The sequence below is a fragment of the Ambystoma mexicanum genome, chromosome 5q (assembly GCF_040938575.1).
Source record: "Ambystoma mexicanum isolate Mex_15411 chromosome 5q, UKY_AmexF1_1, whole genome shotgun sequence".
NCBI classification, from domain to species: Eukaryota; Metazoa; Chordata; class Amphibia; order Caudata; family Ambystomatidae; genus Ambystoma; species Ambystoma mexicanum.
The window spans coordinates 245562293-245588824 of record NC_090933.1 but is presented as its reverse complement, the minus strand read 5'-3'; the positions used below and the strand labels follow the sequence as shown (position 1 = coordinate 245588824).

General features: G+C 44.2%; 1 protein-coding gene across 15 annotated transcripts in view; it reads left to right on the top strand.

Annotated features, from left to right (window-relative positions):
* Positions 1-26532, top strand: part of PTPRM (protein tyrosine phosphatase receptor type M) — a 2094608-nt gene that overhangs the window by 944962 nt on the left and 1123114 nt on the right. For all 15 annotated transcript variants that reach the window (XM_069620757.1, XM_069620755.1, XM_069620756.1 and 12 more), the window contains exon 7: positions 12105-12398. In XM_069620757.1, coding sequence (XP_069476858.1) covers positions 12105-12398 — 294 coding nt within the window. The remainder of the gene's footprint in view (positions 1-12104; positions 12399-26532) is intronic.

Sequence of the window (26532 nt, the reverse complement as noted above, 5' to 3'; positions counted from 1 at the left end):
TAACACATGCAAGGCTGGGAAGATTGATCTCATGGCAGCCTTGCGTACCTATAGCCATTAGCATCAGAGAAAAGACATCAAAATCGACATGGCTGCACTTCTCTGGGCCCTACCCGCAGTCAGCATCAGAAAAAGGGGACTTTATAATCAACAGGGCTGCCCTTCTCAAGTTCAAGCCTCGCCTACCTGCAGCCTTTCCTACGGCAACGAGACGCACTGGGGGTTGGGGGCAGGGAGGTGCGGGGCTATATACGTAACACAAGATTAAACAGTAATGCCCCTGTGTAGTGCGTTTTCCTCTGACTGCTTTCACCATACTTGACTTTTCACTAACAGTTTTTTCAGTGCGCGCTTCAACTTTTGACACTTTGCTCAACTCCGAACAAAATTAAGAGATTTAGCCTCCTTAACTGGACTGAAAAAGAGACCCGATTTATTTCTTGGTCTTCGAGGGCTGGCTACCGATTTTGAAACTTTCATTGTTACTTTCGAGTGGCGAGTGTTTTTCATTGTTTACACAAAGATGTTTAAGGCCGACATGTGGACAGTCAGGGCTCAGGCTGACCAATTGCATGCAGTAGGGCTGCAGTGCCACAGAGATTGCTTATGTACTCTTACGGATTTAGGGCGCTTTGCTGTTGCCAGGAACTGTGCCAGAGTTTGTGTGTGTGATTGTTTAGTTACTTTCCCTAATCGTGTGTGCCTCCATGTGTTCCCACTGCTTTATAATATGATATAGCAGTTGGCGCACAAAACTGGATAGTGGTCAGTAAATGGGCCTTGCTCACCCGCTCTATACGGTAGATGAGATGCCTCTCGTGCCTGGGAGGTCTCGCCAACCCCCCCGCCCTCCTCTCAATATTGCCCCATCCCTCCCCCTAGACCACAGGTCTGCCTGCACCGTGGGGGCCCTGACTCCCCGAGTGTTGTTGATCTTGACCCATTTGGAGTGCAGGGCTATGAGTGGGGCCACCAGGAGAGATCAGTGGCAGACTGAACTCGCTGACCTTCCTGTTGGCATGACATTGGCAGGCAGAGAACACGAAAAGCTTGCTGGCATCAGGGTTGCCTCGCATCAGAGCCACCTGCTACATGGAAAAGGTGCATGATAGCATTACCCTATGCCTGTGCTTATCAGCCTGCGCTCTTCATTGTCTTCCATGCTACCCTTCTTCACCATACACAATATAAGGGTTTTAACCCCAGGTGGAAAACCCTGACAAGGCTTCATGCAGGCATTTTATGCGCTGGAGTTAATAGCTGAGCTTGTTTAAAGAGGCGAGATAGCTCAGTGGGTTGAGCGCTTGCTGTTGTGATGTGCATGGGATCTGCAGGTCGCAGGTTTCAGATCCTGACAAGGACAACCGAGCCTTTCAATTTTCTGAGGTCGATATATGTGTACCGACTACAGTGGGATGATAATTGTAAGTGAATATGTGCTATGTACAGCTCCTTGGTGTTGGTGTAAGAGCTATATAAGTAACAAAAGATTAGCACAGACTGGAACTGTAATGCCCCTGTGGACTGAAAGTGACTTTCATCTTCTGTAGTCCACGAAAAGAAATGCAATAAAGAATGGATATGCACATTTTAAAGTGCATTTTTAATTTACAAAGTGTTTTTCTTGTCTACATAACTTTATTTATTAAAAAGGCCACTATTCGGTTCCGTATTCGGTTCCGGCCGAATACTTGTCCAACTATTCGGTATTCGGCCGAATACTTAAAACTGCTATTCGGTACACCCCTAGTAAAGATGGCCCTTTGTTCCATCCATACTGTGTCTCTCTCTGGCGGCCCGGGTGAAAGCCGGGTAAAAAACGATGTTTAAAAATTGAGGGACGGATGCAAAGCAAGAGGCTCTTGTTTTGCATCTGTCCCTCAATTTCTAAAAATCGTTTTGGTTTGGGTATACTTCTACATCTGTGCACCCGGGTGCACGGATGTAGAGGTACACTCAACCCAAAATGATTTTTAGAAATAGAAGCACAGATGCAAAGCAAGTCTGTCCCTCCATTTCTAAAAATCTTTTTGGGTTGGATGTATTTGTACATCTGTACACCCCTCTTTGCATTGCCTCCTCGAAGGGAGGTGGCAGGGAGAGGGCAAATTGGGCTGTTTGCATGTCTCTGAGTGTGTATGTGGTGAGGGTGAATGCTATGCTATGGGTGGGGAACGAAGGCGTTGAGGGAGGTAACTGCCCTGAATTCTAAGAAAGGTAACAGCGTGGGAGAGGATGGGAGTGTGGGGTGAGGTAGGATCACCTTCTTGGGGGGGTTTAGTGGGGTGGGGGCAGTAGAATGTGATAATTCGGCCTTTTGAAGACCACACAAATCGTCCAAAATAAATCGGTCTTTTTTGTATTTGTTCTTCAAATTGCAGAAAGATCACATAGCACCCAGTATGGACCTTGCCATACTGTTGACCTTGTTCAGTGTAATAGCCTTCAATGGGACAGTACTTGCAGGGCCTAATGGTGCAGAGCTAATGGGCTTCTATATTTTAAAGAGACAGTAACAGAACTTCTCAGCAGGGCTGTGTAATCTATTTTCTACTAGAGCTGCCATTTTTGAAATGGGGAAATGCTGGTACTCCTCAGTTAACTCGCTGAACAGGGCTTCTATAATTGTAATACTATGCTTTTGTTGAGGCAATGCTAGTTCATCTTAGTGGGGCTGCTATGCTCTTGATAGGACAACATCAGCACTTCTCAGTTGCGGTGCTACACTCTTATAGACAAGGCCCCAGCACTTCTCAGCAGATTTATTTATTTTTATTTCAATTGGTTATAATACCCAGAGGTTTCTAAGCACAGACTGAGAGATCGAACCTGTGTTGCTCCATGCCGTCTTACTTCCAAGGCGAGCACGTTGCCCCTGAGCTATCCTCCAGAGACTGAAGATCTGAAGTACATTTAATGATACAGAACCAGAACTATTGTGCAAGTCTAACATCATCTTCATCATCATCAAATAACTCAACACTGTTGTGGTTATAAAAGAGCTAATATATTTAAAGTGATGGAATGTAGCAGCACTATTCAATAACCCAAAGTGCTTAAGCATAGTTAATGTAAGAATACTACACTTCTCACGATTGGGGCAGTACTGCCACTTCTCACAGAGGCTTCTACACCTTTTATGGGGCAGCACTGATCTGGCCTACTGCACAGCTTCACTTTTAATGGCACTTCTCAATAGGACTGCTATACTTCAATAGGAAATTACCAAAACTACCCCGCACAGAATTGCATACTCTTGATGCCACCGAAGCAGCACTTCCACCCACCACAGCTGCTTTATTTTTAACAGCACAGTGCGTGTACTTCTCAACCACTCTGCTTTACATTTAAACAGACCGAATTGTCATTTCTCACCAGGACTGCAACACTATACCATTGTGTTCTGTATGTTAAGTGCTTCTTCACCACCAATGTGGGTTCATGGCACTCTCCCAGTGCCTAGATAGTAGATCTGGCTACATTCAATTGGCAACAGGCATGCCCCTAGCTGCCTGCTGTCCAGAACCTGTCTCTCAGGATGTTGGAAGCTGTGATGAGGCAAGGGATAGAAGGCTCAAGCATGTATGATAGCAGAATCAGCAGGGTCTTAAAACCTGCTCACTCATTCTGCACTGAGGGGCCATGGGGCAAAATGAGACTAATCCCACATACAGGCGGATGTTACCCCTTTATCTCTCCTGAATGAAAGAATGAGCTCTCTCAGGCAAAAGTTATCACCCCTGCACAAACAATGAATGAATATGGTATGGATCTATAGATCGAGAAAACTGGAGGGAGAATTCAATGTGTTTTAACAGAAATATAATTGTCTTCCCAGATGGGAGACTGACTCCATTAATATACATGGGGTCACTGAGATGACCAAGAGTGAAACTGTACGTTCAGTTGTGAGATTACCAGCAACGGTTATACTATGCTCCAAGGAGTGAGGTGCCCACTCAATATATCACACTGTTTAAAGGTGTGAGACCCATCCTGAATGCTTGCCCAAAGAGCCTTGGCCAGAATTTCACACTGAAGAAGTGAGCATGTGATCCCGGGTCTGCAGCCCACACACACGCATGGGATTCCCATGTATTCACTTGCGAGATTTGCGCCAAGTTAGTGCTCCAAAGTAGGAGGCACACGCACAGTTTTTGCTCTGAGGTTTGACACACTCACAGGATGGGATGGCATTTCGTTCTCCCATCCTAGTTGTGTTGCTCTGCCTTTTGAGGGCTACTACAACCTGGATGATTATAGAGGGGTGGAGTAGGGGCAATGTTGGCCTACTGGAATGCAACTGCGCCCGCCTTCCTTGCACCAAGTTGGCGACTACATGCAAATACAGTCATATAACTGCTAGTGATGTCACTTCCTGTATTTGGGCACCCCCGGGAAATTCATAAGTCGGCTCCCCTGAAACGTGCCCCTTCCTGACACCCAGCACCACAAAGGTTCAAGGATCAACGCGTTTGGCATCACGGCCGACTGCTTCCGAACCTTCATCGGTCCCCTATAAATAGCCTGGAGGGGCACTCTTTCCCCCACCACTCAAATGCTCCCGGGGGCCAACGTGTACTGCATGCTCCCAAGGATCCCCAGTGGCATTCATTTAATAATGCGCCAACATTTGTGAGAGAAATGTCTTGCCCTTTCTGACTACTCGGGATGGACAGAGGCGCAGTGCCTACTTCTGGATACATGGAATATTGGCGGGGTACGTTGGCATATTGCCATTTACCCGCTCCGCAGCTGCCACCTTTCAGGGATTTACCCGTTAGGTGTGCTTAATAGTTTCGGAGGCACTGAGTCAAAACTGTTAATGGATGTAATTGGTTGGAAATGACAGTTGGACGTTCAGAGTCGTACGTAAGGACGTGTAATGAAGGCTTAGGGCGACGCCACCATGCCTGGAGGATTAAAAGACACGCGAAATCAATTATTGGCACGGCCAGCGAGGTCTGCGCTGTGGATGGGGAGAAGAGTGGAGACGGTTTCAGAAGGTGGGATGTTGATGGGCCGAAAAATGGCCAGGTAGTTTGGTTCTATTCACCATGGTGCAGCGGGCATGCACGCGCATGTCTCCTCCCACCACTGTGTCACTCACACATGATATTGCATTCCAATTGACAGGCAACTCTAAATGGCGACGAGAACACCATTGAAAAAAGAGTGAACAGAATAGTGATGTGTGATAGTAATCACTTCGGGAAAACATCTGCGCCAGGAGCTGCTATGCCTTTATCAGAAGTAATGTTCCATGAGACATACTGCTCCCCCAGGAATGAGCAAATGTGCTAGTGGAAGCGCAATATCGAGAGGAACACGGTGCACTGAATAATTTTTTAACAGCTGCATTCACGCTACTTTAAAATAATTCTCCCCTGGTGAAACTCGAGGTAGTAAAAAAGTGGCAAGTTCCCAAGGTGTGGGAACTCCCATCGCCTGCACACTGTCTCTGGCCGAAATACAGCCAAGCCTTTATACATGAGTTTCAAAAATAATAATGTATACCTTTTAGTGGCAAAAACCTCATTTTTAGATATGGCAATTTAACTTTTACAAATCTTCATTCGAAAATTCAGACAGTCAGATCACTTTCATAAAAAACGATTTTTTATTTTAATGTGGTACGCAACACGTTTTGAGCATATCAGCACTTCATCAGGGGTTATTTATGTACAGAATTCCAAACTGTGTTTTAAATGAAGAGAATGGAAACATAAATTCCCACACCGTGGGAACGTGCCACTTTTTTGCTTCACATATAATTAAGGCCCAGGTGCCAGGTCCGTTACTTCTCCCCTGCACCTTTAACACATATTACATTACTGATACCTACTTTCAATACTCTGCACGTTATTCACAAGGAAGTGTGGGGTTTACCAAAATACTATGGGCCTCATCACAAGTTTTACGGTAGCCCTTAAATGCGGCGGTAGCGCTGTTACTGCCGCATTTAAGGGTCCGCCAAATCACGGCTTTGGCTGATTTCCGCCGAGAATTTGCCGATTTTTGGCGCGTTTACCGCCGGCGGGAAATCCGCCGGCTGTAAAAGTGCAAAATTTCCCCATTGAGCCCAATGGGGAATTCCCGAATGGGCTCAATGGGGAATGGGCAATACCCGTTCCGCCAAACCCGTGATCCGGCCCTAATAGCGCCAGTGGGTTTGGCGGTAGGGCTAATAACGCCAGGCTTTTAGCGCCTGCGTTACCGCTCAACTCGCGATGAGGCCCCATATGTTGATTTTCCTCCTCGGAGGTTGGCACATTATTTACTCCATCACCCGCTGATATAAGTATGTCTTTTTTAAAAAATAGTTCTTTTACAAATAAAGCAGCGACTGCACTAGCATTTAGTCAGGATGAAGCAACTTGCATCTTAGCTTTGATATCGGATGTAGAACGAGAGACAACCGCATCTGAGCACCCGGACAGATTGATAGTCAAACACGGAGACTCGAGGTAGTGGCAGCTCTATCTTCTAGCTCAGGGGTCTGCAACCTTTGGCTCTCCAGATATTTTGGACTACACTTGCCATTAGCCCTAGTCCACATAATCAGTGATAATGGACCATGGGAGCTGAAGTCCAAAACACCTGTAGAAACCTCAGGGTGCAGACCCCTGTTCTAGCTGAATATTGAATTGTACTAATAGATGTTTAAAATTGGGTTGTGTACTCGCTCCCTTAAATAGAACATTGTGTTGCTCCTCTTGATAAACAAAGGCAAATGCCCAGGATCCCGCCAACTATTTCCCGATATTTAGACTGCCTTTTCTGGGCAAACTGGGTGAGGCAGTTGCAGCCCTCCAACTCTCCTGGAACATGGTGGAACCTTGCTTCTGTAAAGAGTCGGTTGTGGTATCAATGACGGATGATGTCAGGACATTGGTGGACAGATGCATGGCTCCAGTGCTTGTTCTTTTAGATATCCCGGCTGCCTTTAACACTGTGAACCAGTCCATCCCCTGAGGCCGTTATGGTCTGTATTCGTGATTTGCTGTCTGATAAAACTCACTTAATAGCAGTTGACCATTTTGAATTTGCTGTCTCGAGTCACCGGTGGGGTCCACCAAGGGGCAGAAATTCCTTCCGTTTTTACCTTCAAAATTGGCCAAAATTCTCCACTACTTTGGCATTTGCACCTACGCTGACAATACCAGAGTATCATCCGTCTGGTTGGAACATCCCACTCGTGCTCCTACTCCAACTTTTCACTGGGTATGTCAACAGTCAGCAATTAAATGCATAGAAATAGGCTAAGTCCAATGTCTCGAAGAAAGATTACTCCATGCGGTCCCTCACGCACAACTTTAAATCCCTCTTCACTGGGTCCTTGCTCCTAGCTCCCTGAAAAGGTGCCCATTTTGGGAGTCCCAGTGACATGCAGCTCTTCACTGGGTCCTTGCTCCTAGCTCGCTGAAAAGGTGCCCATTTTGGGAGTCACAGTGACATCCAGCTCTTCACTGGGTCCTTGCTCCTAGCTCGCTGAAAAGGTGCCCACTTTGGGAGTCACAGTGACATGCAGATCGCTTTTATTCTTCACAGAGCTGGGCTCCTGCTTTAGGAAGACCGGACAGACTTGGCATTTGTTACATCGAGTTTCTTTTCCCCATCAGATTCATATTGTGAATGTCTTTGTGTCATCCACACTTTTTTCTCACACGGTAGCCTGTTTGGGCTCACACATACCTACTCTGCAAACTGCAATGTGTTCCAAACACACTTGCTGCTTCTTTAAGGGCCTTAGGAAGAGGCTGGCATCTAATGCCCTCAGACAACTCTGCTGGTTGCCATTGAAGGATTGGGTACATTTCGAGGTCCTCTGCATTGTCCATAGGCCTGCCTATCAAATAGGACCTACTTTGATTAGAGAGAAGTGTACAAAAATATGCCTGCTGTTACGTGGTCACATTGGAGATGCCTTTGGGTCGGTGGGCCATGATGCATGATGCTGACCCTGAAGGCAGTCTATGAAGGATCCTCAATACCCACCAACTCACCCATGATGTGGGAGATGCAGGTGGCGAAGAGAAAATTGTGGAACCATGGCAGTTGGCATTCGCAAGCCTGTGATCACGGTGCTCTGTGAGCCATATGTTAATGCTGGGCACGGCAGATGATAGCATAGGGAGTGCGCACAAACTTAGCTGGCAGGATGCACCATAGGTCAGCCCTGTATCAGGGCACTGGAACTCATCGTCATCCGCAGGAGCACAAGTTGACACAACATACTGTGCAGTAGCAGTAGTTTTTCGCATTCTCTGGGAATCGGACAGCGATGAGGGAAGGGCCGACTGACTCAAAAATGGCAGACTACCTTTGCATTCCAGCTCATAGAAAATTGTAGTTTGCTCAGGTTCCTTCAAATCAAAAGGTCAGCTCCTGATCAACACAATGCAGCCATTCGTCTCCTTGTTATAAGCCCCATCACAAGCCCAAATAGGGTACACATGGAGGGAGAACAGGGAGGAGTGTGTGGGAGTTAGGGGACTGTTGGAGAACATGGAGCAAATTCAAGTGGAGAGGATGGCGGAGGAAAAAGGAGGGAAAGGTCGGAACAGGGCGAATCAGAGGAAATGAAGAGGGGGAGATAAAACCATGTGAAGAAAGGAAGCAGAGGAGGTGGAGGAGAGACATTCAAGGAGAAAGGAAGAAGATGTGAAGGTGATGGTTCTTAGTAGAGAGGAAGGAGAGGTCTGATACCCCAAGTTTTATTGATGTCTTGTGCACTGGTTGAAGCACGAGTTGTCAACGCTAACCTGAAAAGGTCTTGTCTCGGTCGCATCAAGCTTTGCTGTGATTGTTCTTCCCATTGTTTATTGTGGACAGTCATTTCAGATCTTTTTTTTTAGGCGCTATATAAATAAACTATCATATCATATCATATCCAGGTCTGTGATGCTCATCTGTGTTGCAAGACATCCAAAGGGCTCCACCTTTCGGTGAGTGCTCGTTTGCCAGATAGTTTCCCTTTGACATTGAATCTGGGTTGACCTTTAGTTGAGGTTGGCCCCGTATGCTTCTATTTAGTCTGGGCGTTGAGGGTGACGTTCTATTTTGCCAGATGTGGTCGAGTGAAAAGCCAACTTTTGTTGAAATTTCCCAAGATTAAGTGTCTGTGAACAGAGCAGGACCTCTTACATATTTATTTTTACATTTTTTATAGCGTGCAAACAACCCTTGGGCATTGAGGCGATGTTACTTGGAAAGAACTTAGTTACATGAGTAGTAGCAATACAAGTAAATTCATACATTATAGGCAGTCAAATTATATTTCATGCAGGAGGTGTAACAGTATTGCATGGATGTAGTGGATGGCGGTGATTAGATGAAGAGTACCGTTTTTACTGCTTTGCTTTGTATTGAGTTTCTAAGCTTAGCTATGGAAAATTAGAAGCAAGATCCAGCGTGATGTTTCCGGCTTAAGATTGGTACTGTTAGTGTAACATGCTTCTAAAGTGGAGTGATCTAGTTTTCTTATAGTGGGTGAATTTTATCTTGGTGGATTCTGGGCCCCATCATAGAAGGTGCATGGCCAATAGGTGAGGTCTTGAATAGTATCCTGTGGATGACCAGGAAGGACCAGGTAGCGACTATTGACCTAAACTATCCTGAAGATAACAAGTGCAATAACGGCCTTTTTCCTGTGTCTGAAGGTCAGAGATGTCATGAAGTCATAGAGAGTTGGAACAGCAATCACCACTTATGGTGGCTTTTACCTGACGCTCAAGTGCACTGTTCATTAAGGATTGGCGGTATTTGCCAGTTGCAGATGATTGTGTCTAAAAGTTTTCGTGAATCGATATGGAAGTGGTTGTCATGCCACAGACCGTCATTTCGTTTTTGTGTTAAGTATGAGTCTGTTTTTCGGTGTCCAGCCGTCGACTTACACAAGACAACAGCCAAGATCCAGTTTATTTGATAAAGAGTCATCAGTAAGTTTGTAGATGATTTTGGTATTGTCTTTTATAGTTGTAGCATATGAGGTGTGAATTGTTGATGAGTTTCAGCAGGGGGCCATGTAAATGTTGAAGAGCAGTGGTGAATGACTGGTGTACACCACAGGTGATTAAACGAGAACAGGACCTGAAAAAAACCCAGAAATAAGGTTTTAACTGTATTACAGTGAGTTATTATGCACAAGCACCCAATATGCTGCCCATTAGTTTTCAAATGAGTGTTTGTTTTTAAAGAGAAAGTGATTAATGTGCAAATGAGTAACACTTGGCACAACCAAAAATGTGGTAGCTGTAAAATATGTCCTCAAATGTTGAATGGGGAAGACACTATTCTGTTATCCAACGGGAAAACAAAGACGATCATGCCATTTATCAACTGCATTACGAAATGTGTCATTTATGGCATACAGTTTCCTTGCAACAAACTTTACTTAGACAGCACAATACATCCCTTAAAGGTAAGATTATGGAACACCTGAGAGCCATTAAAAACAAAGATCCAAAATACCCAAATGGCCAACCATTTCCATATGTGACATCCAAGTGAAACTTTAGAAAACATCACATTTTTTGGAATAGAACAAAGAACTACTACTAAGAAGGAAAGAAGCGAGATGGATTAACCTTATGCACACTTGTACATCGGGCCTAAATCAAGACAATGAATGTGCAACTACCTGTGAAAACACACAAAACACAGGAAATCACCACCACTGTATCAATAGCTATATAAGATATTACCAGGCCCTCTGAAACATCATTATATATCCTCATCAGATACAGAGGATAATATATTGAACATTATGTAATGGATCTGTTGCTAAATGCATATTTTCTCAGCTACTATGTATCTTTAAATCTGAAGGAACAGAGATCCTCTGTCCACATGCCATTTCTTTTGCTCATATGGGAAAAATGCTAATTCCACCCGCTCCAGGAAATTTGCATCATTTCTAGTGTTTAAAGAGTAAAAGCAATTGTAATGTGTTCACAATAAAAAAACATACCCCACTCAATGGGGCTCATTATAAGTTCGCTGGTCTGGAAAAAATGCTGTGAATTCCGGCATCAGCATTTTTCCAGACCGGGGAAACGCAAGTTTGCAGGTGGGGGCAGTGAACCACCGGCAGGCCTGACCTGGCGGGAGTTCAGCCACCTACGGCATATATATGCAGGAATCACCAGCACTGTTACTACCAGTGTCAGTAATTCCAGCAATCCCAGCCACGGAGTCCTATTGGACTCCATGGAATGGGAATTTACCAGCGTCTCCGCTGCCTGTAATATCCCAGTAATACCAGGATATCGGGCAGCGGAAACGGTAAGGCTGTTTTGCCGGTATCCCGCCAGAATTACCGGCAGGATACCAGCAAAACTTTAATGAGGGCCAATGTCTTTTGGTAGGATACACAGTTTACAATCTGCTGCGTGTTATAAATTACCTTTTAAAAGTAACCTCAACGTGCAGTCATTTACCCCTTAATAACCTCAGCACATAAAAAGTATGTTTATCTGCGTGATTGTTTTACCAAGGATTGCCTATTGGAGTAGAATCTGTACACTCCTTGTTGCACAGCCGTGACTCTTCCTACTGAGACACTGATCGGCCATTTTACATCACATGTGCGTTGTGCCTCGAACCTGAAGCAGTTTGTTCTTTATTTTTACTGTGGGACTTATTTTTAATGCGCTGAACATTGACATTTCTTCTATTTCTGTTGTTATTTTGTATTGTAACAAACATTTTAGAGGGAAAATATCGCTATCGAGTTTGTGTATTAGGTTCTACTTGTTGATTGACTATATTTTCAAAAGGTCTTTTATAGCAATACGGCTTTAAACATTTGTAGATCCCAAACATATATTTGCTTTTTTGCATCTTTGAGAAATAGTAACCATGTGAGTTCACAAAAAATGTTCTCATTTTTTACGGCTTAATTTCTTTCATATTGTTTTGGCCACTCCGAGACATGGGTGAACTGTTTCCCTCCACACTTTCTTTTTTTCTGGGGGTCGGTGGGGTTGGCAGTGATGTATAACCATTGAAAGGTTTTAACCTATGGTGGATTCATGTGTAGCTTCTCGTTACTTCAAAATAAACTTATTTCTGATACCAAAAATATTATCCTTTCTTTTTAGAGCCACCTGTTCCAATTGCTCCTCCTCAGCTTTCATCGGTTGGAGCAACTTACTTGTGGATACAACTAAATGCAAACTCCATCAATGGGGATGGGCCCATCATTGAGCGGCAGGTGGAGTACCGCACTGCAACTGGGAGCTGGTACGATCTACAACCAGTCGACTCGACAAGTTACAAGATCGGCCACCTTGATCCAGATACTGACTACGAAATAAGCGTTCTGCTGACAAGACCAGGAGAAGGAGGCACAGGGTCTCCGGGACCAGCTCTCAAAACCAGAACTAAGTGTGCCGGTAAGTACACACAAGGCACGGGTACTATTGTCAGATTTACATGGGATGATCATGCCTTCCTAACCACCCTCCCCTGCAAATAACACTGAGTAACAAGTTGCCTGATATCGATTGGCTAGATTGAATGCCAACCCCAATTCCTTCCCCAACTCCTCCACCTAGCCTGACATCTTGAGGTCCAAGACAGCCTTTTTACTCAATAGAAAATGAAGAAGGCAAGGCTTGCTGCTCTGTTCGATAAACTCATTACTGTTTTAAATGAAACTTGTAATTCCTTTCTGAAAGTGCACTGCATACAGAATCAAGTCAGATTTCATTGTGATGTTTTACATTGTGAATCCACTGCTATGCATCCATTCTGGAAGAAGCCAGGGAAAGGGGACAGTTTAGGGAAGAACCCTATGGGCTGTGCGGCCTCTCTGCCCTAGTCCCAACATCACTGTTCTCCCAAAGTTATAATTCGCTGTCACTGGCTGTTTCTTTTCACTTTAACCCTCTGGTTTCTCATTTAACACCGCCCTTCTTCTCCACTCTGCTTCCCTATCTCAGGTTTCCCTTTTTCTCCACTCTCCTTAGCTCTTTGTAGTGACTTGGAGGCGATATTCAGCACTATACAAGAAACCCACATACATGTATGCAAACATTAAGATGTTTTTATTCCGGATGTAGCCTATTGAGATTGGACTCACATGCCCCATCTGAATTTTAAAGAATCTGCAATGCTGCTTTTGGGATTTTGACATTTTTTGTGATTAACTCAGTGTGATTATTGACTATCACCGGACCGTGTAGATGCTTTGAGAAGAAACTAGATCATATTTGCAACATCTACCGTACATCTATAGTAGATGGCAACTTTCTGTGGGAGTAGTCTGTTTGATGTGTACATTTGTCAAAATGCAAACAGTCCATGTTTAAAGGTTCTCCTCTTTTATATGTGACCAAGACAGCTCTGGTACATCCTTTCTTATTGGGGAATTGTCACATTAAGGTGTAATATTCTCTGATTGTATGTTCCAGTCTCCAATTACTTGAACCCTTTTCAGCACTTCAGCAAAGTGTCTATAATTCCTCGGATTTTCTGTTGAAATGAATACTGACACTTACACATCCTATAGTGCCGGCCTTTAGGAAGGGATTTTAGAATCAGACAAGTGTGTCCTTCTGTGGGGTATTTACAGCTTCCACCGGTGACAGCCTTTATATCAGTTTAAGATAAAAAAAATCTTTTAGCTGCAGGTCTCGGAAGGAATCCTGATTTTAAGTATAAATTTGCATCCAGGGGAGGAGGTGCAATCCATCATATGTGGAATAGATCTTAGTTCCAATTCCTGCCTCAGTAAATAGTTGCTTGGTTCACCACTTCCCATTCTGCACCGCAGGACGTTTTTTATTCTTTCTATAGTCTTATGTTAGCCTAATCTTCTCCATAACACATCCTCATACAGCATGGTATCCATAAACTGTGCCTCCTAAGGCCTTCACCAACAGGTTGTTTTAATCAATTTTTGAAAGAGCTGATAATTCAGGGGGTGGTTTTGTAGCTAGGATCTTTCCATTCTGATGTGCACTTTCTCCTCTCCTCTTTTGCTTAATACATATTTACTCCTCTTTCCTAAATGGCTGGATTCATGGGGCCTGCATTATTTTTCTTTTGTGATTAATACTCTAATCCTGGTAACAGTATCTGGATTTTGCTGAACTTTCAGCCGGCCTCCAACTTGTTCAGTTCTGGATGCATGAAAGCTGTTTTAAGCTTAATGCATCTAAAATGGAGGTCATGATGCTAGACCCTAAGCATCTTTTGAACAATTTAGATACGTGTCCACCACCCCTCGATTTTGCTAGGCCATCAGGTGACCTATGTTAGCAAAATCAAAAATCTGAGGATGGCATGGTAGCAGATTGAAGTCTAAATCCCCATGGCAATTGAAAAAGGGCACTCTGATTCATTCCTTACAATATTCAAAGCTCTGCTGCTGGTGTTCTTTTTAATTCCAAGCTGGGCTATCTAAATTTAACCTACGTTAATCTAACTGTGGGCCTTGTCGCCCGCCTGCACACTGTACAAAATGCTGCACTCTGGCTTCTTTATGGCCTACAGATACTTGGTTCTCTTCTATACCCCTTTCGACACAAGCTGCATTAACTCACTGTTGATATGCACGTTATATATCATAGATTTAAGTTCTATTGTATACAATGTAAGTGTCTTAGTGGGTACGCTCCAGATTATCGGCCTCTGCCTTTATGTTCTGCATCACACATTAGGAGTATCTAAACATCATCTCCTTACCATCCCTGTTTTTAAATGTTCCACCAGAGGAAGACGTGGTGTCTCTGTTCAAGGTCCTCGCAATTGGGTCTCCCATCTCATACGACTTTGGCTTCTATACAGTCTAACAGGGTTTAGACAAGAACTTAAGGCTCACTTATTTGCTTAAGTCTGTGGCTGTCCCCTTCCTGTTCATGTTTTATCGCCCAGCGACAATGAAGTTTGCTAGGTTGCCCCTTACATCTGCACTCTACAGAATCCTAATCAAATAAAATTAAATAAATGCACACACTTGGGAAGATGGACATCTCCTACATCTCCTCACAAGGTTGTTGTTGTGGTAAAAGTGTGCTTATAACATTCTTGTTTCTGAAATAATCCTTATTAGAGTGCAGACTGACTGCTGCCAGCCTCCCCCATAAGTGGAGGTATTTAAGGCCATTCGTCAAGGAAGACAAGTTTTTGTTATCTTTTTTTCATTCATAGTTTCGTGTTTTTTCAATTTTTTCTGATCAACCCTATGGAGAAGATATTTCTTTCAAGTGGGCCCATCCAGTAAATATTGAGAGTGTCATCTGCATGGTCACATTTCTTTAAAATTTATATTGTATTGATATTTTATTTGTATCGCGCTCGTAGACATGTGTTTCAGAGCGCAACGAGGCAAGGAGGGGACCACGGGAGTACAAAAAAAAACAACGACCTTTCTAGGCCCAGTGACATTGAGAACGTGCAAGTGCATGGGAGTGGGAAATGGGGAAAAGTGCAGTGGAGGGCCTGTTATCAATTAATTAAAGAGTGCATCCTCCCTCTGGATCTTGTATAATTGTGAAGAAAAATGTGCAAATACAGCGCCCCCTATTTGATTTTTCGCGATAGCCTAATGAGTCCACAGCAAAGAGAATGAGTGACTCTGCACCAATAGGCCCTCCTAGAATAAAAGTGTGGGCGGGGGCTCCAAAGGTCCCGATAGTAGGTGGAAGTTATGCTCCCCCACTCGCCCTTCAGGGGGATATTGGCAGCACCTTCTGGTAAGTTTTCTATTTCAGTTTGATGATTAAAAGTAGCTGGGTGCACTCGATCCAGGTTTTGGCGGGTGCACAGTGGGCAAATGGCTGTTACATTGTGGGCACAAAGGGGAATGGCAATGATGGAAAGGGACATGCAGCACTCAGGGTGCTCAAAAAGACAGCATATTTGAGTGAATACATGCTCCGTACCAAACTTTCTTATTGGCTCTGCACACAATAAGCCTTGAGCCGGTGGGGCATTACTGCGTCTGGTTATGCCCTAGGGCCCATAGCTACAGGCCTGTGCAAAGAGGGGACCTTAACGTAGGCCATGAGGCATTACCTCATACAGTAATGCCCCGCCAGCCCCTTGGTGAGGGGCTTATTGATATTAGTACCCTAGCCCGTTAGACTGAGGAAAAGTTGGGAAAACTGAGAAAATGAAGGGAAAAAAAGATGCCCGCCGTGGAAAGGCATGAAGGGACTATACTTAGTCCATTTTCCCTTTCCATGGCGACCATGCAAAAAGGAAAAAAAGAAAACAAAGAAGATGGCCACCATGGAAAGGAAAGAAGGGACTATGTAGTCCCTTCTCCTTTTCTATGGCGGCCATTGAATTGTGAGTGGAAAAAAAAGATGGCCACCAGGGGACGGGGAGAAGGGACTAAATATAGTTCCTTCTCCTTTTCCAGGGTGGCCAGTTGCAAAAGGGCACAGCTGTGACCTGTACTTTGTTGGACTGGTAAGGAACCAGCGACTGCCAATTAGATCGTTTGTAACAATGTGATAGTCCCTCACCGGGTACTAATGGAATATAGTCACGTTTTCCCTTTTTGTTGCTATTATAGAGTGATTTGTTTCTATCAGAAGTGCCCACAAAGATTGAAGCAATGCTTAAAGTGATATGTGACCTATGTCTGATTGTTCTTGCTGCCATTAATCATTTCATTTCAATGTGCATTTTTTTCATCTCTGGATGCAGTGTTGTTTCTGTAACTGCATGGATCTTGGCTCCTCTCATTTAATCTTGAAATGCAGCATTTAATTGCATTGTTCTTCAGTTGATTTGTCCAAGTCCTTTTCAGAAGGCGTGGGTTGAATTCATAATGCCCACGTACATTCCTTCTTCGCGTAACGTCTGCGAAAGATACAATTGTTATGATATGGGAAGTAATTGTGATGTCTAGCGTTTACGCGTCTGACGTCATGAACGTTCTGATGTGAGCATGAACTATAAATAGCCATGCGAAAACAATATGGCGGTGCTAGAGTATGTGCAGAACGCTTTGGCTACCATATATATGGCGGATGGACATAACACACCCATCTTGAGTTAAGGTCATGTAAGGCATGATAGGGCAGTAAAGGAAACCTGTAATCAGTATATAGTTTTAAACCATGTGACAAGAAAATGAATGAATATAGAATCCCTTTTCTTTATATCTTGCCTTTTCAGAATAGGACTCTCCTAGACTTTATTGAATCCTTTTAACACAGGCAAATGTGGAACACAAGTGAATTGACAGAGATTTAAGAAGTAAGGGACCTTGACAGTTTGTCGGGTGTTAGGGTGATGGGCAATCCCTAATAGATAAGGGTTGTAGCTAATGAGGTTCTCGATTTTGCAAATTGGTTGATTTCTAGATCATTTGTCTTATTGAAGTGGACTGGACGATTAATACATATGGAATAATTAGAAGCATACTCCACCTGGATTTTGAGCCTTAAGGCTCAGCTATAAAGGCCAATATAAGTGACATTGGGTCACCTTGCATGTTTGTTTATATTCCCTTTCAGGACACTGTGAAAAACCAATATAATGGTGGTGCCTCTCAACTATCTCAAGCATAGTTACATAAAGTGGTCCACTATTGTTAACTGTCATATGCCTATCAATAGGATTGGACCTAATTCTTGGATCACGGGCTTGCTCTGTTAACAGGAGGTGTTTTGGTTGCACTGGTGGCGGATGCATGATCACAGAGTTCACTAAAGATAGTTATAAGATATTAAGACACATAGACAAGCACAGATATGGTTAGTGCTGTCTTCAAGTGTATTAAAGGTTTGTTAATTTGACAACTAATGAGGAAGTGTTTGTACTCCCTTTTTCCCCCCAACCTTTTGACCTGCATTGGTTGACGTTTTTGGTCATTATTGAAATTCATATTTGGATGTTTCATCACACATGACATGTGATCAGGAAAATATTGGTAATGTGTTGAAATGTATTTTTGTATGCGTTTTGGTTGGTATTATTGTACAACCTTTGAATTTTGATTTTTTTATCCCTGTGGAAGATCTGAGGTTTTTGTGGTGGAAACACGTGTTGGCTATTTATTAAAACAGAAGTGCACCAACAAATGATAAGTTATGCTTGATATCAAATGTGTTTACCAATGAAATTACACTTACTTTTTTAGGGTGTAGCGCTCTGGTTCCATAGCATTGTATTTGCTATTTTTTTGGTGATGTAAGGCTAGTCTCCCCCCCCCACTATAACAGTAAAGTTTCTTCCACTACATAGTTCATAGCTCGATGGAGTATTAGCCCCAACTCTTTAGAATGTATTTGTTTCTGTAATTGCATGGATCTTGGCTCCTCTCATTTAATCTTGAAATCCAGCATTTCATTGAAGTTTTCTTTCATTTGATTTGTCCGATGGGGCTTGTTTAGAATAATTGTCAAAGTATATTTGATCTGTGAGGTGTACGCTTGCACCCACCTTTCACAATGTTATGGTATGTGGTGAGGTTTTTAAACATGCTCATTATCCATATCATTGAAGTGGATGTAGTTTTGAAAAGTTAAAACGGTCACCAACCTGTGCATGTTGCCTGTATTATCCCTTTTGGATTATTGTTTAACATGTTTATGCTTGAACTTGCGGTAGTCATTTTTGTTTCTCCAGGCACGCCTAAGAACACCAAAGCTCCCCATCTTTGTGTAGAATTGTAATGAACAGAGTTATTGGTCTTGTTTTTGTTATTGGTCAAAAATGAACTCTCTGGGTGCGGACCTCTCCATTCTGTGCCAGAGGTAGAACCTGTGCCCACCACTTCCCTGCTCAGACTTGCTGTAGTGGAGGAGCAGTTGTGGAGGAGCTGTTGTGGAGGAGCTGTTGTGGAGGAGCTGTTGTGGAGGAGCAGTTGTGGATTGGGTGCTATGTGGTGCATTCCTATAATCAGAAAAACAATAGCGCGCGTGTCCTTGTGTTCTGCTTGAGTCCAGTGCATGGCATGTTAAATACACTAAGCATTAGCGGGTAGAAAAATGGTTGGACTTGGCTTTCAAGTAACTAAATTGCAAATGATGGCGTGCTCCACCACTCCGAGACCCCATCGCGTTTTTATTGTTATTTTGGGAACCATAGCAGTGTTCATCTGACGATCACTTAAACTAGCCCAGTGTGCCCAGGGAAGCGCAATGAAAAGCTAACTTGCACAATATCCTCAACCTACTCCCAAGCGTGTATTTATTAATTCTACAATTAGTTATCAATTTTACTTGGACAATTTGTTTTAAAAAACACATTTTTGCACTTATTTTTGCAAATTGGAGGGATCCCCACGCACCTCCTTCGAAAGTGGTCTTTAATGTTATTCTGACAATGTGCTTTCAAACGCACCATTTAACACTAAATTTCCCCCAAGAAATATATTTCCGTAAAGTGGTGTTTCAATCCTAATACCAGTGGTAATTGCCCACTGGATTTAAAAAATATTTTCTAGGATGTATACGGTTTGGCCATGGCACAATTGTTTGTGGGTGAATCGGCAGCAAATTCAATTTTGCGGCGGCCAAACTGAAACCCCCCCCACCTACACCCTACTTGGCGCCCGCGCATCTTCTGACCCTGCAGCATCGGATCTGCCCCTCCTACGCAGGTCGGATCCGACGGTGCAGGGACCGTTTTTCTTTTTTTTTGGCCTCCCATTCCCCGCCTCCAAACCTCCGGAAGCGGAGGACACCCCTGCTACCCCCAAAGGCCATCACTACCAAACATGGGGAGCGGGGGACACCCCCGCAGCTCCCGCTCCGCATGTTTGGTAGTGAATACCCAAACTGATTGTTTTCAAACGGTCGAATGGTACTGGCGGAATTCGCCCAGATTTACCATACGGTTAATTGGAAACAATCAATGTGGGTACTGCCATTTTCTATGCCATCCTTGCACACCAGCCACCAAAGTGTAAGAGTATTTCTCTTACAGGGGATGTCAACATCATTAAACTAGAGCAACACTTTTGGGGCGAAGATCAGAGTATTGCTTCTGGTTGATGAGCGAGCGGTGGGAATCTCAGAAGTTGTTTATTTCAAATGTGGTCGACACTGAGATGATGCAGTACATTTATTTCAGGATTACAAAAAACGCCTGCTACCTTTTTTTTAACTATGTGCAAGGAACTTGGGGTTGGTCACCCTGAGTTACCTGGGGGCAACCAGTCGTGGACTCCCTGCTCACTGTGCTCAGAGAGGCACAGCTTCACCTCACTGATGAGGCCCAACAAGGCTGAAACACGTGTATGGTGTTGCTGTTGGTACTCTTGTTCAGAGAGGAATTGCCATAGCATTTCGGTGCTGGACTGCCCATGCGGGCCGGACAAAGACTGATATGCAAATGGTATTTCCCATCTGTGAAAGGTACAGTGAGCAAAAAGTGTGTGCTGCAAACTCTCATCTCAGAACAGGTTATCATGCCATGTTCATTCTGGAGAGGAGTGCCTGCTACCTTTTCTTTTAACATATTTACAGAATCAATGTGAATTATATTGGTTGTAAATATTAATTTAATGTATGCATCAGCCATTTGTCTCTGCGTTGAGTATTGGGCATGCACACAGCCCTGTCTCCCCCTCCTCTTTTAAAATCCTGACTCAATTTGGCCCTCTGTCCTGGTTGCCATCGCTGGAAAGGGTGAACTCTGGTGCCTAACAGGTTGACTAATATTGCAGGCATTTTATCCTTGCATTCAGATCGTAACGCTGAGCAAATGAGCATGTATAGTTCATTATTTCATGGCTACAAACATTTTAATGTTAGGATGAGTTTTGTGAAATATTAAATAGCTGCCAAGCCCAGTTTGCATTATGTACTTACTGATTCACGCACACAACCCTTTATCAAATAAATATTTGTCATGTATAAAGATCCATAGTCATTGTCATGTTTCCAACATTCTCTTTGATATGATGCAAAGCAGTGTGAGGTGTGTGAGAAACCTAGGGGTATTGTCACATGTAGACCCAGAGAATCCACTATTCAGGTGGTATGGGGAGGGCTATGGCTCTTGGATCCCAACCCTAGGGGTGGACGTGCAAGGGAGGATCACCTGTGTAGGGGAGTCTGGGGTTGTTTTCGTTGGAGTACACCAGGTGAAGCGCGGTATTCCAACAGGACGGCAGGTTAGGAGGAAGAAGTCCCAGAAGCCTTTGGGCCTCATTATTGACTGAGGCAATAATGAGGCGGTAAGGCATTAACAGCGCTGGTAAAGGTGCCGGTGCCGTTAACCCAGTGCCGCCTCATTACGAGGTTTTCTCGCGGGACCCGCTCTGGACATCTGGTCAGACCAGACATCCTTTGTGGGTCCCGGGAGGGGACCAGCATGCTTACAACGGGCACGTCATTAACGGGCCCATTGTTAGCATGCTCCCCATTCCCATTGAGCCCTATGGAGGTTCAATGGGAATGGAGATTGTCCGGGTCCGGGTTCCCTAAATGGGGAAATACCAGGCCCTCCAAAGTCGGAATGGCCCGGTATTTCCCCATTCAGGGACCACGGACCCGGACCCGAGTTTGGAGGCAGCCATGCCCCCTATTAAGGGCATGGCTGCCTCCAAACTCGTAATGAGGCCCTTTGTCTGGTACCAGTGTCTCTAATCCAAGAAAGAGGTGGAAGTGTTGCAGTAGAACAAAAACGGACAAGGAGGAGAGTCAGATAACACATAGTTTTAACTTTAACACCTACTTGTCTTCTCCTGGTTTAGGACAGAGAGAAAGGAAATCACCCCAGGAATATACAGATGGGGCCAGTTACTCCCCTTTTTCCTCTATCAATCACCTTTTATTATTTGGCCGCTAAATATCAATTTCCATCTTGCTCTGTCTCCCTCTCCCCATTTCCAACAAATACGGGGACGAGGAAGAGGCGACCAACAATAATGAAGATTACCCATAGAAACAACATCGGGATACAAAGTGAGGCCTACCATCTAACATCTTTGAGATGCTCCACTAATAGTCAGGCAAGGTCAGGCACTTTTCCCCAACTGTACACTCCTGACTCCAATTGACTCTCACCTGCAGTATATAAATGGTGATTCTGCCATAGTCATTGAGCGAGCAGGGGTCGCTGGATGGAACCAGGAGGCCAAGGAGCAGAAAGCTGCAAGGAGAGGAACCCTAAGGATGCTGAGACGCTGGCCTGGTGTATGTGTGTGATGGGCTGCAGAGTGGCGAGGGAGCCGTGTCGAGGCAAAAGGCAGTCAATCGATCTTGTTTAGGCCAGTGCTCGTCCCCCTGGGACGTGTGTGGGTCCCAGGGTTCTCTGAGGGGCAGGTGGTGAAACCCTGACTGCTACCCGAAGGCCAAGTAGAACTGACTTGACCTGCTCGCCAGCACCACGCTACTGTTGATGAGTTCTGAAAAGCAGAGTGGAACTCAGTAGTGTGCGGGAGGCCGGAGAGGGTGCAGGAGCGCTGTGAACGGAAGAGCCCGGTGAGCGAAACCAGGAAAGAAAGCAAAGCAAATCAAGAAAAGGTAAAGGCAAAGCGAAGCGGCAAGAGAAAGAAAAAAGATTGTCAGAAAAGATTTTCTAGAGGCGCAGAAGTAAAGAAAGACAGAGCAAGTGTGCTGGTGGCACGAAAACAGCAAAGACTGGGTGCGAGTGACCCGAAAATAAGGAGAGGGGCACAAGCGACCCAAAATGGAGAGAGACGGGAAAGAGACAGTGAGAAGGAAAATAGACAATGAAGAGAGGGTGAATATAACCCAAACATGAGAAAAGGGTGCAAGCTACCCACAGGAAGCACAGAGGGTGCAAGAGAGCATGGTGAGAAAAGGGAGGGTGCAAGAGAGCACAGTGAAAAGTAAAGACAAGTGTGCCAGAGGCACTGAAATGTGGGAAGAAGGTTCAAGTGCGCACGACTGGAAAAGAAGGTGTGCAGGGTGCACAATAAAGTAAAGAAAGGACAGAGTGAAAGAGGCACAGAAGAGGAAAAGGTGCCAGAGAATAAGGAGAGGGGTTAGAGGTCTGAGAGGTCGTTCCTGGGAGGAGCAAAGAACCCACCGTTCTTGAAAATCTCTGATACTACCCCCATGACAGAACTGTACAGTGAAAGGTACATCCTGACAAGAGGGACTTTTTGATTGTTTGAGACTAGAGGGGCCTAGGCTTGGGGAAGGGAACCCTAAGAGGCCCACAAGAGACATTGGTGAACTTCGTACGAAAGGTCCTTTGCTTGGGGAAGGGAACCCTGGGAGGCCTGAATGGAACTATCAATCCTCAGGTGAGTTGTAAAATAAGAGACTGTGAATCCTCTGACCCAAAGGAGCCTATGCTTGGGGATGGGAACCCTAAGAAGCCCACTAAAGACATTGTGGAACTTTGTGAAGAGAGGCCGCGACTTGGGGAAGGGAAACCTGAGAGGCCTAACCGGAACTGTGTCTTTTTGTTTGGAACTAGAAGGATTGAAGCTTGGGGAAGGGAATCTCAAGAGACCCAGAGCCCTTGTGAACTTTATTGATTTGTTGCAAGAATCCTAGGTGGAAGGTTCCAAGGGAAACCCTTTTGAGTTGAGCTATTTAGAACTGGCAGAACACCACCTATTGGTAAGACTACCTGAAACCAGCTGTGGTATACATTTTCTTTTGAATCACCATTTTTTCTTTAAGAAGCCCCCCTATCACATTTGGTTTAAGAGTAATGGCAAGCATTGGTTTGGACAAAGACGAACTTTGGTTTTGGACTTACGGACATCGACGGCCCTTGGAAATATCAGTTGAGGGAACAACCCCCATAGGGCCAGATAGGCATTACACCAACCCCACAAAGTATGATAATACATGTTTTCAGATTCTTACCTTTGAGTCTGTGTCCCTCTTGATATTGTGCCTGGCTTACAGGGTTCAGAATTGTGAGGCGGACAACTTTGTAAAGAGTTTTCAACCTTTGTCATTTTATTGAAAAAACAGGTTGAATAAACGCCTCGCTATCCCTATCCCGGTGACAATTTCCCTGCCCAAAATAAACTAAGGGGAACACGCTAACCAAGGGATATCTAACCCTCACACTTATACAACAATCAAAGCAAAAAGGAATTATATGGTAACTTTTCTTCAACCAGCTTTCACAATTTGTCTCCAAACATCACAAGTCATGCAGAAAGAATTATAACTCCAGCTTTCACAATTCTTCCTCAAATGTCACAACACAACATGTTGTTTTCTATTAGTACCACTCTTCAGCACTTGCATCTTCTGCTGCCTGGTTTGTGCTTTCACCAGGTTTCTTCTGGGCAATCACTTCTTGCCCTGCGTGTATAGTCGCCTGCCCAACTACTACTTCAACACCAAAACAGAAAAGTGCTTTTATGGTAACTTTCAGATTAGAATAACAGCTACTTCGATGGTCTTCTTTGGTATCACAATGTTAGCAGCTTTCAGGGAATAGAACATTCACTTACAGTGCTTATAAGCTTGCTTTTGTGAGTTTTCAATAGTTCGGTATTCGTAACGCTTATTAGTTTGCTTTTGTGAGTTTTCATTTGCTTGCAAGTAACCCTGCCTGTGCTGAACATGCGGCCTGCACCAGAGAGCCCCAGAGTCACTTGTTCATTCATACTCCCCGGCTAAGCTGCTTTCGGGTGTTCCACTTCGTGTTCGCAAGACTGCTGGACCAGTGGCGCTCTCAATCATGCGCACCCTCTCTCTCTGGTCGCTGCTGCTTCTGCCTAGCTGGTATAGTGCCGCTCTGCTTCCCGAGAGTCTCCGGTGCAACCCAGCCACACGAGACCTTTCGACTGCTCATACAACGTCTGCTTCCCACTGTGCAACCTCTGCGTAACAGAGGTTTACGGGGTACATCTTTCTTCTCCATGCTTCCCGCTGCGCGAACTCTGCAGTTTGGAGTTTTAGAGGCACATACCCTGCCAGGACGTGTCCCGGTCCCAGCGACTTCTTTGTCCTCTACTTCTTCCTTCCACTGCATGCAGGGCCCTTCATTGACTTCTCCAGTCCTGCTTCGCCTTTACCTGCACCTGAGGGGACCTTTTAAGCCTCTGTCTCCCTCAGGTGTAGGTAATTTTTACTAATTACTAACGACTCCTGCATCTTTGTTCCTCTGCTTCCCTCTTCCTCATCCCAGTACTCAGGGAATTATAGGACTTGAAGTCCCTAATGATAAAATTTGTTTTCTTAACTTCTTCTTTAGTACAAATTTGATTTCTACTTTCTAAGACATTTAACAAAGAGATATTGCAAGAATTGTTCATAAGGCAGTTTTGAGAAGAGGAATATGGATCTTCGTTCTTAAGACTATACAACTTCTTATTATTATGATTTTGGGAGCTGGGGAAATGTATAACCGTATGCATTTCTTGCATTACAACAGAATATTACTTTTGACACCACAGGGTTTATGGCTGAATGTGTTCACAATCAGGTGGTCCACTTGTGAAACAATGGAATTATGATGGCAACAAGCCATTACATCCTGTGGTATTTGTAGGATGTCTTCTTTAAAAGAAGGCAAATACTGTGCCATACTGTGCCTCATCCCCTGGATTCCTCTCACCTCTCTGAGCCTCTTATAGCAGTATTTTGAAAGCAAGAAATAGGAGTGTACCGGACTGTCCATCTTGGAATCATACCCTTTTATCAGATGATCCTAGGTTTTTGCTAATGTACTTTGCTTAGTAAAACAAATATACCATCCTTATTATGACTATAATATATACCAGACTTAATCATAAGAAGGGAACATTCTGCCATTTTATGAAGAGCGAGTTTACAATAATAATACAATTAAATTGTTTCCTATTATTAATTTCTTCTCCTGTTGGGACTACACATCATTTTTCTCTCAAAATGTCCTTCCTTCTTGAAAAGATTTATGCTCAGATTAAAATCTATCATCTGTTTCTTCTTTGAGCAACAAGGCAATGTTTAATTTTTCATTTTGACAATATATTGGTTGGTAGTGCTGCCAAACCCACAGTTGTATGCCTCGCCACCTAGCCCTCTGTTCCCTTAAAGGGTCTATCAGAACACAAGTATCTCTCTCAGAGTCTATATGCACCCCCCCCCCCCTCCCCTGTTAAGACAATGCACAGTGTGATTGTGTCATTCCCCCAGGACACACGCGATGACAATGTAGGTCTCCAAATTCAAGGCTGTTCCCCACCTTGGCGAATGCCTCTGTTCCTGCTGCTCACACTCTAATATAAACCATACAAATCACCCTTCAACATATCAATTTTTCCTCCCTTGACACTTCTTCAGCAAAGGCTGGAGAGGGCTCTTCAAGTGTGTGCTGGCCAACACAACTCATGGCGACAGAACAGAGTTTGACATCGAATGAGATCAAGAGAGCTGGACGGAGACAAGCGTACGACGCTCCAGTTGCAGCTACTTTTCATTATTTTTGCATTGCTGACTTTTCATACTTCCAATGCCATCAAAAGAGTGAGCAATAAGTTACTACAAGATGTGGTCAAATAGTTTTCATATTTAAAAACCCATAGACATGTTAGCTACCCACATATACGCAAACTTTTTACTACCTAATGAAATTAAATCATAATTTCTAAAAGAGCTGTGACAAGTAAGAATACAGGAGCATGGCAACAGG